The following is a 14,362-nucleotide window of genomic DNA, read 5'->3' on the forward strand; positions in this document are numbered from 1 at the left end:
AGGAATGACTTTAAAACAGGAAAAACATTGCATTTAGTTGTCAAAAGAAAGGTCCAGGTTCCTTTACTGTAGTCATCTACTATAGTAAGGAAATATTTGTAACCATTGTGAGTAGTATGCTTGTATAGTCCCTAAGTGTCTATGTGAATAAGCTCAAAAATTCTTTTAGACCTTATTTCACTGATACGAAAAGAATTCCTTATTTGTCTGGCTCTAGGACATATGTCACACACATATTCAAAATTAGAAGGAAATGGAATGAAACTTAACTTTTTCATTTCTTGAAAAGGCAAATGCCCAAGTCTTACATGCCAAAGCTTTACATCAGAAATAGCTGAGGCAGAAATTGGAAAATGCGAAAGACTTCCTACATGATTAGAATTGCTTCCTTCTGGTAAATTAAAAACATCATGATTGGTTAAAACCTTAGGACTGGAAACTCTAGGTTACAAAAGATAAAATCCATCTCTGACTTCACCAAAAACTTCTACCCTCTTCAAAGAAAGGTCTTGCAAAGGACACTTTGAAATGGTGAAAAAGATATAACAATGGAGTTGAACACATAGTCTGTTTACTGAAATTAGATTGTATTTAAAATCAGGGACATGAAGCACATTCTTAAGAGTAAGATTGGGATGAATAGGTACACTTCCCCGTGTGACACTTAACTCCGAAAGAGTTAGGCAAAGTAATGTTTATAATCGTAACACATGTGCTCAGAAGCACCTGAGTCTATTATCCAAGTTTTAGTATCATAAACAGACAAGCATATTCCTAAATATTTAAGTACTGTACCAACAACAACATTAGCATTAATCTCTGACCTAGATCCCATTGTTTGCCCCATCTGAAATTTTGTGAACATTTGTGCAATTTCTGTGCACTGTTCCTTGCTGAAATGTTGGCTGCTATTGATTACATCACTGTTTGCTCCCTTAGTGCTTTGAATCTCCTCAACACTTGTTGCAGTATTTTCTTTGACTGGTCGTGGATATTCTTTCGAATTAGTAAACTCAAAGACTTCAGGGTAACCTATGAGCCTATAATAGCCATCCTCAACATGTCCTGTTTTGAAACAATTTGTACAACTCACATTTGGGTTATACTTTGATCTTCTCCCTTTGAATTTTCTTGATGCATTTCCTGATTTCTGAGAATATCCACTAGGTCCATAGCCACCAGGTTTTTGAGTTTGATATCCAACTCTGTAAGGTTGTGTTGGTTGATTTCCAAACCTGTGAGGTTAAGTTGGTTGTCTTTGAATGCTCTTCCCTTTGTTTGGTACCATGAATGAAGCTGAGTCAATAGGAAATTGTGCATTAGCATAAACTTCCCTCTGACTTTCATCTTGTAAGAAAAAGGAATAAGCATAGTCCATCTCAGGCAAAGGATTCATCATCAAGATGTTTCCTCTTGCCTGTGCATAAACATCATTGAATCCCATCAAAAATTGTATTAATCTCTGATCTTGCATTGATTTTGTCAACTTTCTCTTCCCATCACAAATGCATTTACAAGTGCACACCACATATGAGTTTAGAGAATCTAGTTCATCTCATATTCTCTTAATATTTGTGAAGTATCCTGATATGTCTATATATCCTTGCACTAACATGCTTAGTTCCTTTTGTAGGTGAAACAACTTTGCCCCATTTGATTTTCCAAATCTGTGTTCAAGGCTGTCCCAAAGTTCTTTAGCTGATTTTGAAAAGATTACACTGTCCCTAATATTTTGGGACAATGAGTTCAGCAACCAAACAGTGACCATGTCATTACATGAGCTCCACTACTCAAAATCGGGAGAGTCCAGATCTAGGGTCTTACAAGTCCCATTGATGAACCTTAGTTTCTTCTTTGCCGAAAGAGATATCAGCACAAATCTCTTCCATCCTGGGAATCTCTTGCCATCAAATATGGTGCTTACAAGGTTCATCCCAGGAGTGTCTGAAGAATGAAGATAAAAAGGGCTACTGGAATCAACTTGCGTGGTATTTCCAGTTTGTGAATGTATGGGGTCTGTAATTCTTTCGGGCATGTTGCAATGAGATTGATTGATTCAGGAAAATTAAAGACAAATGAGTTGGATCGAGCTCACTGCTCTGATACTATGAAAGAACTTGAAGAGGAGATTTAGAAATTTTCTTTGTATTCAATCAATTCATCTGTACAATGCAACCACTGATTTATACAAATTTCTAGGGACTGGAATGCTAAATTCCTATACTATGTAACTAACCAATTATCATTTTGTACAGCTCATAAAGGAATCAAAAGTGCCATTTTTTCTATGTAATTATGTACACAATAACTATCCTATGTATCCTCATCATGTGGGTATTTGTATTTCTGCTGATAGAAGTGTGTTTGTTGAGGCCCAATAACTTGAGAATGGTCCAATGTTTTCATCCGTTGACAAAGGCCCAATCTGCCCAGTCTGTTCTTCTTTGTTTTTCTTCTTCGACAAAATCAAAGATGAACTTCCTAAGACTTTGTTTTCTTTCTTCGATTCATCAATATTAAATCCTCCATTGTTGCTGTGTGATGAAGATGAAGGTAAAGTGAAGGAAGTTTCTCCAACACACTATACTAGTTGAAATCAATAAAACATACTTTAAAAGTTGTGCATCCACTAAGAATTTCTTGAACTTGTCAATTCAATAATTAATAATAAAGATAAAATAGGTATGAAATAATAAATTATCTCTTGGTTTTTCAAACTAGACAAACAAAAATAAATAACTATGTTCAGTATACAGGACAAGTAAAAATAGACGGAGCAAGTAGTAATAATTGAAACAACTTTAGCAAACGCGTCCACTGTAGAAGATATGAGCCTTGGTCCCATTATGTGATTTGACCACGAAAATTGCCTTAAATGAAAAAAATTTAGGTGCTTTTAAGTTAAAATAGCTTTTAAGTACTTTTGTAGTGTTTGGATAAAATTAAAAAGTATTTTTAAGCACTTGTTTTTAAGCTAAAATGACAAAAATAAGCCAAAAGCTATAAGCCAATCAAAACGGGCTCTAAATGCTGCTTAATCAAAGAACACGATAATAAGCGAAGCCTGATTAGGAATTTCAAAGCTACTAATTAGCCCTCAAAAGTTGGCGATATGAACCATTGCTAATTCTTTGTGTACAATGTGATCGATAAATGGTAGAGCAATGAATTTGATCAGATGACTCTTTTTCCATTGTTTGTTGAATTACGATCAAATTCTACCGTTATCAATGTCATATTTGATGAATTAGAACTCATTAAATTAGTGATTTTCGACTTCTCTATCATCCACCAATATAATAATATAGCATGAATTGAGGTTATTTGTCCAGAACTTGTCAAGATCGGAGGTTATTGTCCGTTATACAGAGAGAAATTGGTCAAAATGTCAAATTTCTCTTTAGTCATTCCATTGTCCTTACTCTCTAGTTATATCACTACACAGTAAAACGAGTCCAACAAACTCTAAATATGTTTACAAAGGGCGCGAAATCCATCGGTTCTCCTTCCTCTTTTACATCACATTTCATATTTGTGCTCCTCCTCTTTCTTCATTTCTTTTTTGTTTGAGAGATTAATTCATGTATTTATATTTTATATTAAATTTATACATGAAAAATATTAAACTAAAAATAATAAATATCATGGTAACAAAGGTGTAAATATTATTATTTGTATTTATTATACTATTTGATTATCTTTATTAAACATCAAATATTAATATATACACTTTTATGACCATGGTATTTATTATTTTTAGTTTATGCCAGAGGACTTTTTGACAAAGGTTAATGATAATGTTAACTTTTAAAGTTATAGTTTAAAAGTCATGGTGTTTAATTAATTAAGGTAATTTTTATGGCTTAGAAAAGGTTGTTAATAATAATAGTTATACATAATATAAGGTAGCTAGGATAAATTAATTAAGGATGATAGTTTTATTTAAAAAGTTGATAATAGTTAAAGTATAGGTTGATCATAGTTAATCAAATAATATAGTAACGTCTAGTATTAATACATACTTAACCAAAATTTAGTTTTATCATATATTTATATAATAACTAAAATCTGGCATTTATATATTAAAAAATTAATTTATAATATTTATATTTAATATATTGTTGTTAGTGTGTATCTCAAATGGTCTCCGCCAATCGATCGACTACAGGTAGTCGATCTATCAGCGGAGACCATTTGAGAGACTCAGTCCTATTATTTGTCTATGCTGATCGATCGATAATTAGCGAAAACCATTTGACAACCTCAATCCTATTATTTGCTTTGGTCGGTCTATCTAATTGTGTTAAGGACTTTATTCATGCTAATTTCTTAGGTATAATTTTGATATATATTAAAGATAATTAAATAGCATAATAATTTTGACTTGATTAATATCAGATTATTTTAAAAAAACTAAAACATTTAATCATTTCCTATTTTAAATCATGAACTTTAAAATTTATATAAACGTGTCAACCTTTTGCTGAAATTCCTTCAGATCTTCGAGGACCTGAAAAATGGAGAATACAACTAGTGAATTTTGTAAACCATATAAAACAATTCCATAAAAAATGGAGAATGCAACTAGTGAATTCCATGCTTACATTGACAACCACCTTCTTCAATGCCTCCGAACTCAGCACCTTGTACGGAGGGGCTCAATTGTGTGGAATTCTGTGATTCTGGTATATCTTTGTCCACGATCTCATCTGGTAACTCCGTCAAATTGGAAACTCCCAATTCATCATCTGTTGGAACCATGTCGGTAAAAATCAATCACCAACAAAAACAATTAAATGTAAAACTCACCAGTTAGCAGGTGTATAAAAAATAATATTTAAAATGTGTTTGATATTGTATGAAATCTGTATTTATCGAGTTGAAACTTATATTATTACCTGATTACAATATGTTTTAAACATCACATTCTTCAGAAAGTCAAAGTACACTACATCTGGAGTCTTTTGCCAATTCAGAATGCGGGGGACGCGATTTTCAATATAGGTTTCAACTGAGGTTCAACCTTCTGGCAACACTCAAAGAACCATACTAGAATGATAAGTGAAAAACTACCAAGCCTATAGCACAGTGGATCATGGTCCAACTGGTGACTGATAGAAGCCAGCAACTACTTAAAACAATCGTTGCCCTGTGAATAATATATGTACTTGCCACTCTCAACCAAGTCGGAGTGTAACTTGGTGAAAAACGTTGACTTACTCTCGATTGAGAATAAAAATATATTGATACAGTAGAGAATGGAGATCTTCACATCATCGCTGCCCCAATCCAAGATTTATCTTCAAAGACCCTAATGAATTATTTTTTCGGTACTTTGGCTTGACCGAAAAAGTACGTTCATCATCCTCTTCGGAGAATCAGGGTCTGACACGAAATTTATATCCATGCCGCATTTTAGATCAGTAACAATGGTAAACTCTTTGATGTCAAAATGGAGCTCTTTCCCATTAAACTTAATGATGAACATAGCGTTCCCATCATTTTTGGTCTCCGCATACATCAAGTTGCGAATGAGCTGTGACTGAACCGTAACTTCGGTAAATCAAAACAAAATCTAAATGGGGAGTCCCTAAACATTTGCAATTTCTCCTTGTTAGGGCGCGCCTTAATGTCATCAATAGCGTTGATGTTGGTGCAAGAGCACCAGTGAGTCTGTTTCTTTTGTTGAATAAATAGTAAGTAACAACTTATATCCATTTCATACACACAAAACAAAAACAACATCTAAAACTTATACACACCAGCTCTATACACAATTCATACACATCTGAGTGATAAAAAATTTTAAGACCAAAGTATTCAAATTTTATACACAATCCAACCAAACCAAAGTATACAAATTTTATACACAATCCATACAGTCAACTGTGCAAACAAAATACATATTTTATACACGTATAAATGCTCAAGAAATCCTAAGACTAAGGTATACAAACTTTTTAAACATTTCATACACACAATAACCACACACATCTCAAAAAGTGGTACAGTTCAGTTTTCATAAGCATTTCATTCAAAATTCAATATCAAATAGATTTCTAAAATTAAGGTATGCAGAAATTATACCCATTTCATACACACAAAAATAAAAAAAATGCATTCATAATTGATACAAACCAGTTTCTATACACAATCCATACAATCAACTGTGCGAAAATTCTAAGACTAAAGTATAAAAAAATTATACACAATCCACACAATTAACTGTGTGTAAAAAAAAAAAAAAAACATCCTTAATTAAATACCTTTTTTAATACCTTCAATTTTGGCTTGACTTTCTTCTTTTTTGATGTTTCGAGTTTGTCAATCTTGTTTCTTTTAGCTTTAGGAATCTCGAATTTTGTCTTTGAATCAAAGTTGTCGGGGATTATTTTTGACTTACTAGATTTCATCTCTTTTCCTTTCTTTTTTGCATCTTTTTGGGTAGTAGATTTTTCTTGAACTACGATACGAATCAGATTTGGTCTATCATGTTTGAGTTTTGTCCTGCGTTTTTGTTTGATGGGGGAGATTTCTCACCCACACAACCTTTCTTAACCAGAGTTTGAGTAATGCATGCAAGTCAAAGCTTGGTTCCGGCCCTATTTTAGAGCTTGTTGAAGCTGCAATTATATTCTATGGCTTTTATGTGGAATAGAATTTATTGACTTTTTCTACTCATCGTTTCGCACAACAATAAAACCCAAAACCCAAAGAAACTATAGCAATGTAGGTTCAAAAACACTGTTAATAGACACAAAAAGGGCAAAAACAATAACATTGGTGAAAAAGTGGGTTGAAGAAGATGAAAGTGTGGCTTTATCTTTGATGAAATCATGGTCGAAGTTGATTAAATGAAGACGACCAAATTTGAAAGAAAATTGCGCCTAGAATCGTATTGTACAGAGAGAAATATTTTGAAAATGAGATGAATCGTGTAGCTGGGTAACTGCCCAAAATTAAGTCCATATTCAAAATCAAGTTCCTAAAATTAAGCCTAAAATCGTGGGGCTAGGAAAGCCCAAATCTGCTATGTTCTGTAAAATTTTGTTATGTTTGATAAAAAAAAAATGTTTTGATAATATAGGGTCTTATTTAATTATGAAAGTGATTTTCCCTTAACATAACACCTATTCAATTAACCAAAAAAGAAGAACGAAAAACATTGCAAAAAGGGCTTATTGAAAGGTAGAAAAGAAAGAAAAGACTCACAATCTATTTGTATATGGTGCTCCATTTGTTTTAATTTGTTTTTTTATTTTGATTTGGCATGAAGTTTAAGAAAGTAAATTAGAATTTTAAATCTTGTGATTTTAAATTAAAAATATGTAAAATGTATCAAAATGTCAATCTTGTGGTCTTAAACATATCATATGAAAAGTTTAATTTAAAGAGCTACTTATTAAAAAAAGAAGACACATTCTTTTTTAAACAGACTAAAATGGAAAGTAAGATAAACAAATTGAAAAGTATATAAGTTATACTCCCTTTGTCCCAATTTACGTGATACACTTTCCTTTTTAGTCTGTCTCAAAAAGAATGTCATCTTCTATATTTTGAAAGAATTTAACTTATGCAAGTTGAGGTGCTTACTTGTGCGCAATCAAAGTTGGAGAGTATACTTGCTAGATTAGGCATAGTTTAAGGGCCTGCTTATATATTGAGTTAATTCCTTGGATAGTCACTCAAGTTTAGGGAATTTCCAACAAAAATATTTTTGTTTAATTTAGGACAATAAGGTCACTCATGTATCACTATTTTCCTCAAAATGTACCTAAACACCTCAAAATCCTCCTTCTCTTCTAGTTGGCATGCCATGTCACTAAAGCCCATTTTTATTTCTAATAATAAACATATTTAACTCATCAAATTCATTTAACTAAATTTATATTTTGTACCTAATTAAATATGATCTATTAAAAAGCGACAAAAGAATCAAATCATACTTTTTATTATGCCACTTTTATAAATGTAATTTTCTTTTAATCTCGATTCAAATATATTATCTTTCAATTTAAATTACAATTCAAGTTATTTAATTTTTCTATTCAAATTCAAGTTTTTTTAAATAGAATATTTTTTCCACATTAAACAACATTTTCTTTCCACATTAAAAGAATTACACAGATAACACAAAGATTACATTCATATCGGTTTAACTTTAAAAAAAATATCTAATTAAATTGTATATTTAAAAAAATAGAGTTAGTGTAAAATTTTCCTCTTTATTTTTAGTTATTTATTCTTGTATATATAGTGTATTTTTGGCATTTCCATTTTCATACCATCGAAGTCTTTTTATTTCTCATGCAAAAGGCATAGAAATTTTCATTACTATAATACTTGCTTTAAAACATTATATTATTATTCTTATTTTTTATTTTGAAATATTATATTATTAGTCTTATAAGAAATATAAAATATTATTAATTTATTTCATGTTATGCTATAGATATTCCAACTTGTCATGTTAATATCTAGCAATATATTAGACTAAAGCTCTAAAGTAACTCAAATTCAATTTTTTAATATTTTAATTTTTAATTTTAAAACTTATCTATAAATTTTTAAAAATCTTTTTTTAATTCTAATTCATTCGGATTACATGCTAGTTTGTTCCTTTATCGCTTTTTAACCGGGTTATATTTGATTAGATATAAAATATGAATTTGATTAAATGAGTTTGATGAGTTAAATAAGCCTATTATTTTAAAAATATGAGGCTAATGATGTGGCATGCCAGCTAGGAGAAGGAGAACTTTGAGTGTTTAACTACTTTTTGAGGAAAAGAGTGATACATGAATGATTTTATTGTCCTAAATGAAATAAAAATAACTTTTGTAGAAAATTTTCTAAACTTAGATGATTATATGGGAAACTAACTCTTATATATATTGTCAATATAGAAAGAAGCTCTTTTTGAGACAGATAAAAAATAAAGTAACACGGTTAAATCGGGATGGAGCAATTAGTATTGTTTTCCCTTCTTTGCCTTATCTACTTGCGGAGTGTTACCATTTGGACTGAGAAGCAAAACAGCCGAGTAGTCGTTGATAGAGATAACAGCAACAACGGCTGTGCACTGTTCTTCTTCCTCTTCCCTAATTTTCACTTCTCCAAACAAAACTCCATTTCTTGGTTTCTCCATGGCAGCTTTATCCAAACCGTCGTTTTAATCATTTACCCTTTCAAGAATCAATCGGACGACCCAAATTCGTTGCCAAGATAAAGCTGCTTATATTCCACTTGACCAACGATGGATGTTTGAAGAATCTGAAATCGACGGCCCTGTAAACTTAAAATTTCTCCCTTTTAATTTTACTCCATTTCTTTTATCTTACTTGTTTTACTTGAATTATTTTTAGTAGAGCTGAAAAATACATAGATGACGATAGTTCAGGTATGAAAACGAAACAACCAATGGTGAGATGTGAAACTCACGAAAAGTGATAGTTCAGGTGTGTTTTGGACCATTAGGTTATCTGCATAGGCTTAAATTTGGGAAAATCAAGTCTTGAGCTAAGCTTCAAGTATGTTATACCTAGTAGTTTATAATGTTGTATTGAGTGCTACTTCAACCAGTCTGCATTTGAATTTATCAATTTCATTTTAGCCTTGATGACATTCATGTGGTTGATATGACAGGTTGAAGACCACATTCTTTAGGAGTTTTTTGTAAGTTACATAGGCTATGTGTCAAAAGTGTATCTTTCTTTCGTAAGTTGCTTGTGCAGTCAAACACAGTGATATATATATAAAATGAAAAGGAGCATATAAATTAAAAAGAGAAAGAAAGAACTTTTCTGTTGCAGAAATCCTCAAAGTTGAAAGCTTCGGTTGCATCTTACGCTACCTTAAGGGTTAAGAGATTCTTAAAATCATCTCATTAAAGGTAAAATAAGAATTTTAAAGTTAAATTGTTTTTAAATATAAAAATTTGACATTCTTTTTGGGATAGACCAAAAAGGAAAGTAGTGCCACGTAAATTGGGACAGATGGAGTATAAGATTTCATTATGCAATGTTTTCTCTATGCCCCTGAATCTACACAGTGCTAGCACCATCTTCTTTTTAAAAAGGGAAATAGAAGGGGAAAAGGATGAATTTTGTAGGAGAGATTGTTGCTAGCTCATCTGCAGATGTACACGAGGAGCTAAGTTTCAAACTAATTTCATGTGTCTCCATGATAGATCTTTGGTAGTCAAACAACAGTGACTTGGAAATCCCATTGACTTTTACAACAACAGCAGCATACCCAGTGGAATCCCACAAGTGGGGTCTGGGGAGTGTACGCAGACCTTACCTCTACCTTGGGGAGCATAGAGGCTGTTTCCAATAGACCCTCGGCCTCATTAGCTTTTGTGTAAGCAATATTAAAGACATGGCCGCATGTAGTATTGCTGCTATGTCTAATATCTGCATTACTATTGAGAGATTGGGAGCCGAGAGCCAGGGGATGAGTAGAATGACTAGGCAGTTATATTGGCTTAATGTTTAAAGATGTACATAGTTTTAGTGGTTAAGCATGACTTAATTTCTTATTGAATGAACATAACCCGAGTTTTTTGTGTTAAAATTTTGCTAGAGTTTCTTAAACAAGATTATGAACGTTCTTGCATGATGGAATGGATAATATATGGCAAATAACTTATTCTTCTTTCTTCCTGTAGGATATTTGGAACAAGACATGGTATCCCAAGGCTGCCGACCATGTGAACACAGACAAACCTTGGTATATCGTTGATGCCACTGACAAAATTCTTGGAAGATTGGCATCAACTATAGCGATATATTTAAGAGGGAAGAATCTGGCTACATACACTCCAAGTGTTGTCATGGGAGCATTTGTCATAGTGGTAAGTTTCTGTATTATATAACTTTAGCACGTTCTTGATCTCTTTAACTGTAAATTATCTGCTAGTCTGCAGTTTGATGTCTGAGCAATTCTGTTTTTACTTGAATACCCGTAAGGTTATGCTGAGAAGGTTGCTGTATCTGGGAAGAAGAGGACCCAAAAACTTTACAGGAGGCACTCCGGCAGACCTGGTGGGATGAAAGTGGAGACTTTTAATCAACTCCAACAGAGAATTCCTGAAAGAATCATTGAACATACTGTCCATGGCATGCTTCCCAAAGAGAGGGTTAGTAGGCTTTACTATTTTTGGAGTTCCGTTCCATGCTGGACCTATATGAGTTTTCTTGATTACTTTGATTAACCTAAAGAAGATATTAGGCAATATATAGGCCTTTTTGACGTTGGCCCATTGGCCGAAATTAATTACTGGGCTAGCCAAAATATACAAACATATACAGTGATTAATGACTCTATATATTAACTCTATATATATATATATATATATATATATATATATATATATATATATATATATATATATATATATATATTATGTATACAACATGTATATTTATACTTATATACAAAACCTATACATTTGCTGGCTATTTTGTAAATTAGATCACCGGAAGGCATTGGACTGTAACTATCTCATTTACATACAATGTTGGGGACAAAGTATCACTTATCAGATATTAGGGACTCCATAAATAACTCTCGTCTCCCAGAGCACACATGGAACTCATGATAGATTCGTATTTGTGTGTGTATTATTTCTATACACACGTACACTCACATGTAAACCTTCCCCCCTTGGAACCACTGATTTTAATCCTAGACTCGCCTCCGCAGAGTATTATGTCTTTGAATGCTCGTTTGTAGGCAGAAAATGGGTTAATCAACTCTACATGGCTATGGTTTGCTTCTAAATAGTGGCAGATGAGAATTTCGCAATACATGCTTTCAGGGTTATTTATTGTGTGCATATACTCCCTCTTTCAAGAAATTGATAAATTCATTGGATCTCGAAATTTCTAGTGATTGCACTGGTTTTCACTTAAATCACTGATACCAATTCTAAATAGATTCAATTATCTGTTTATGCAGCTTGGTAGACAATTATTTACCCATCTTAAGGTATATAAAGGTCCTGAACATCCTCACGAGGCACAGAAACCCATCGAATTGCCGATTAGAGACAAGAGGATACAGAAGCAGCGGTGAACTCCAAGCGATGCCACTGAGGAACAGTTCTCATTTTTTGTTGTTGATATTCCTCTAAGTTGTTTCTGATTAACATGTGTAGCTTCATATTTCAACTCCAGTATAGTACCTGGTCTCTTGCTATTCTTCTTTATGCTTTTGCAGAGGTTTTTCATTACAAATTTAGTTGCCTCACACCCATTTTTAAGCAATTGATGTTCTTTAGGTTTCAGTTCTAATGAATGTTTCTTAACCTTTGCTTAATCCCTGAGATTTGATTGAGGTTATACAAGTTATTCTATTTGGCATCCTAATTTCCATATAGGGTGTGTTCGGGAGGGAAGAGCATCAGAAAATGTCTTTCAATTTTTCCATATTCGATTGTTTAAAAACATTTTCTCTAGAAAAACAAGTTCTTTCAAAAATGAGGAAAATGACTTTCATAGTGAAAGTAGGGAAAACAAGTTCCACAAATGGCATTCCACGTTGATTGTGTCCTCTCCATCATCCAACACACCTCATCTTCACCTTCATCCCCACCACCTCACACCCCTACTCTCGACCTCCATTTACCATAGTATTGTTTAGATTATATACAAATGCTTTTAGAATAAGATTTTCTGCTTACATTCGATACACAAGAAAGTAAATAAGAAACCAACTTAGTTTAGGCTCTTATGAGATCGTCAATGCCATTGCAAGAGAGATAATGTATTAGGTTTTTATTTTAGAATAATACATTTATAATATTAATTAAGCAAAAGTGTATATTAAAAAGGACAAGTTAGTCATATCAAAAATTTTATGAGTCAATAATAAATAGGTTAAAAGAATAATTACATCGAAGGGATGAGACCCGATTCAATTCTGTGATTAAATCAAATTCTTTCCTTCGTTAGTTTACCCATCAGAATCGACCGTCACGTCCAACGAGCGCGAGCATCCCACTATTCTTTCTTTTCTTGGGGCATTCTACTAGCAAAGAAGAATCCTATAAGGGGTAGTACCTAGTTGGGGCTTTGTGGTATAATTCTTTGTTGAAAGAGGTCTCTGCCGACCCAACGACTTTCCGATGTGATTGCAAGCAGCGGGGCATGGAACGAAGTTTAATTCATCACGATAGGAGTTCACCAATTCTAAGAAAGGGCCGGTCATCCAACGAGAAGGGGTAAATCAGGTCAGCCAATTAAGGGCCAAAAAGTAAAATAGAGGAGGTAAACGTAATCTTGAAAACCACAAGGGAGATCAGTGTGATGAAGTGACACCTAAAGAAAGCGAGACCTGAAGAGAGAGAGACCTATCGGAGGTCTCCGAAATTATCCCTAAAAATAATTGAGAAGATAAAAATTTGCATCGTCAACTTGATTTCTAACTCTATAAAATCTCTGTTAAAAAGCCTCGAACTTTCGCATTAGAATCAACCGTGAGTAAGATTAAGTTGAAGTCGACAAGGTTACTTAAATATGGAAGAATAAGGCTATAGTTGCTGCCTAAGGGTCCAACTGTATTTAAATGTTAAGTCTAGTTAAGGTAAATGAGTTTAATAAACGAATAAGGCGTCGGGCAAAGGTAGGACGACTTATTAGCTTCACCTATGTGTGTCGCCTATACGCTTCACCTAGGTGTTTCACCTACTTGCTCACACATCCTACTTGGTTGAATGTCTTACTTGTTTAAGCTACTTGTTACACGTCCTACCTACTTGAGCTACTTATTTCCCGTCCTACTTGTTTCACGTACTATTTATTAAACAAGGATGACACACGTGTTTAGAGCTAATTAGTAACCTACTTGCTCAAGTAGGTGACAAGTGGGTGATACACCTACTTAAAATGTATGGACTAGATTAAAGGGGAGGGAAAAAGGAAAAAGAAAGTAAGGGGTCGGTTTAGAGGCCTTACAAAGCAAAATTAGATTTTTGTCTATTCATTTTCACGCTCTCTCTCTCTCTCTCTCTGTCATTTCGACCAAAACAGCCCCCCAGCTCTCCCAAACACCTACCAAGACTTCTCATATGATCCCAAAGCAAAACCAAAGGTAAAAAACATAGATCTTGCTTCGGAGAATCCATAATACAAGTGTGGTTGTGTTCTTCTAGTTGCTGGATTTGGGTGTTGTGCAAAAGGAAGTAAAGCAAGTATAAGGTATGAATTTGGATATACAAGGTAAGCTCTTTCTCTTTTCTATGTGTATAAGTTAGTTGGAGCTTAGCTGCACTTAGTTGCTACTAGTTGGTAAGTTAAAGGTTGAAATGAGAATTGTGTTGTGTAACATGTTGGGACTGGTTTTATGGTATAAAGGGGTT

At 33.2% G+C, this 14,362-nt stretch overlaps 1 protein-coding gene and 1 pseudogene across 1 annotated transcript; one reads left to right on the forward strand and one right to left on the reverse strand.

Moving 5' to 3' along the window:
* Nucleotides 1-446: 446 nt before the first annotated feature.
* On the reverse strand, nt 447-1,474 carry LOC132031604 (uncharacterized). Its single transcript, XM_059421575.1, has 3 exons — nt 1,286-1,474; nt 727-1,150; nt 447-574 (listed from the first exon to the last, which is right to left on the reverse strand). The coding sequence occupies exons 1-3, from the start codon at nt 1,472-1,474 to the stop codon at nt 447-449; spliced, it is 741 nt and encodes a 246-aa protein (XP_059277558.1).
* A 3,931-nt stretch (nt 1,475-5,405) lies between these two features.
* On the forward strand, nt 5,406-12,321 carry LOC132031605 (large ribosomal subunit protein uL13c-like; annotated as a pseudogene).
* The last annotated feature ends 2,041 nt before the right edge of the window (nt 12,322-14,362 follow it).

Source organism: Lycium ferocissimum, chromosome 9, assembly GCF_029784015.1.
Source record: "Lycium ferocissimum isolate CSIRO_LF1 chromosome 9, AGI_CSIRO_Lferr_CH_V1, whole genome shotgun sequence".
In the NCBI taxonomy this organism is placed as follows: Eukaryota; Viridiplantae; Streptophyta; class Magnoliopsida; order Solanales; family Solanaceae; genus Lycium; species Lycium ferocissimum.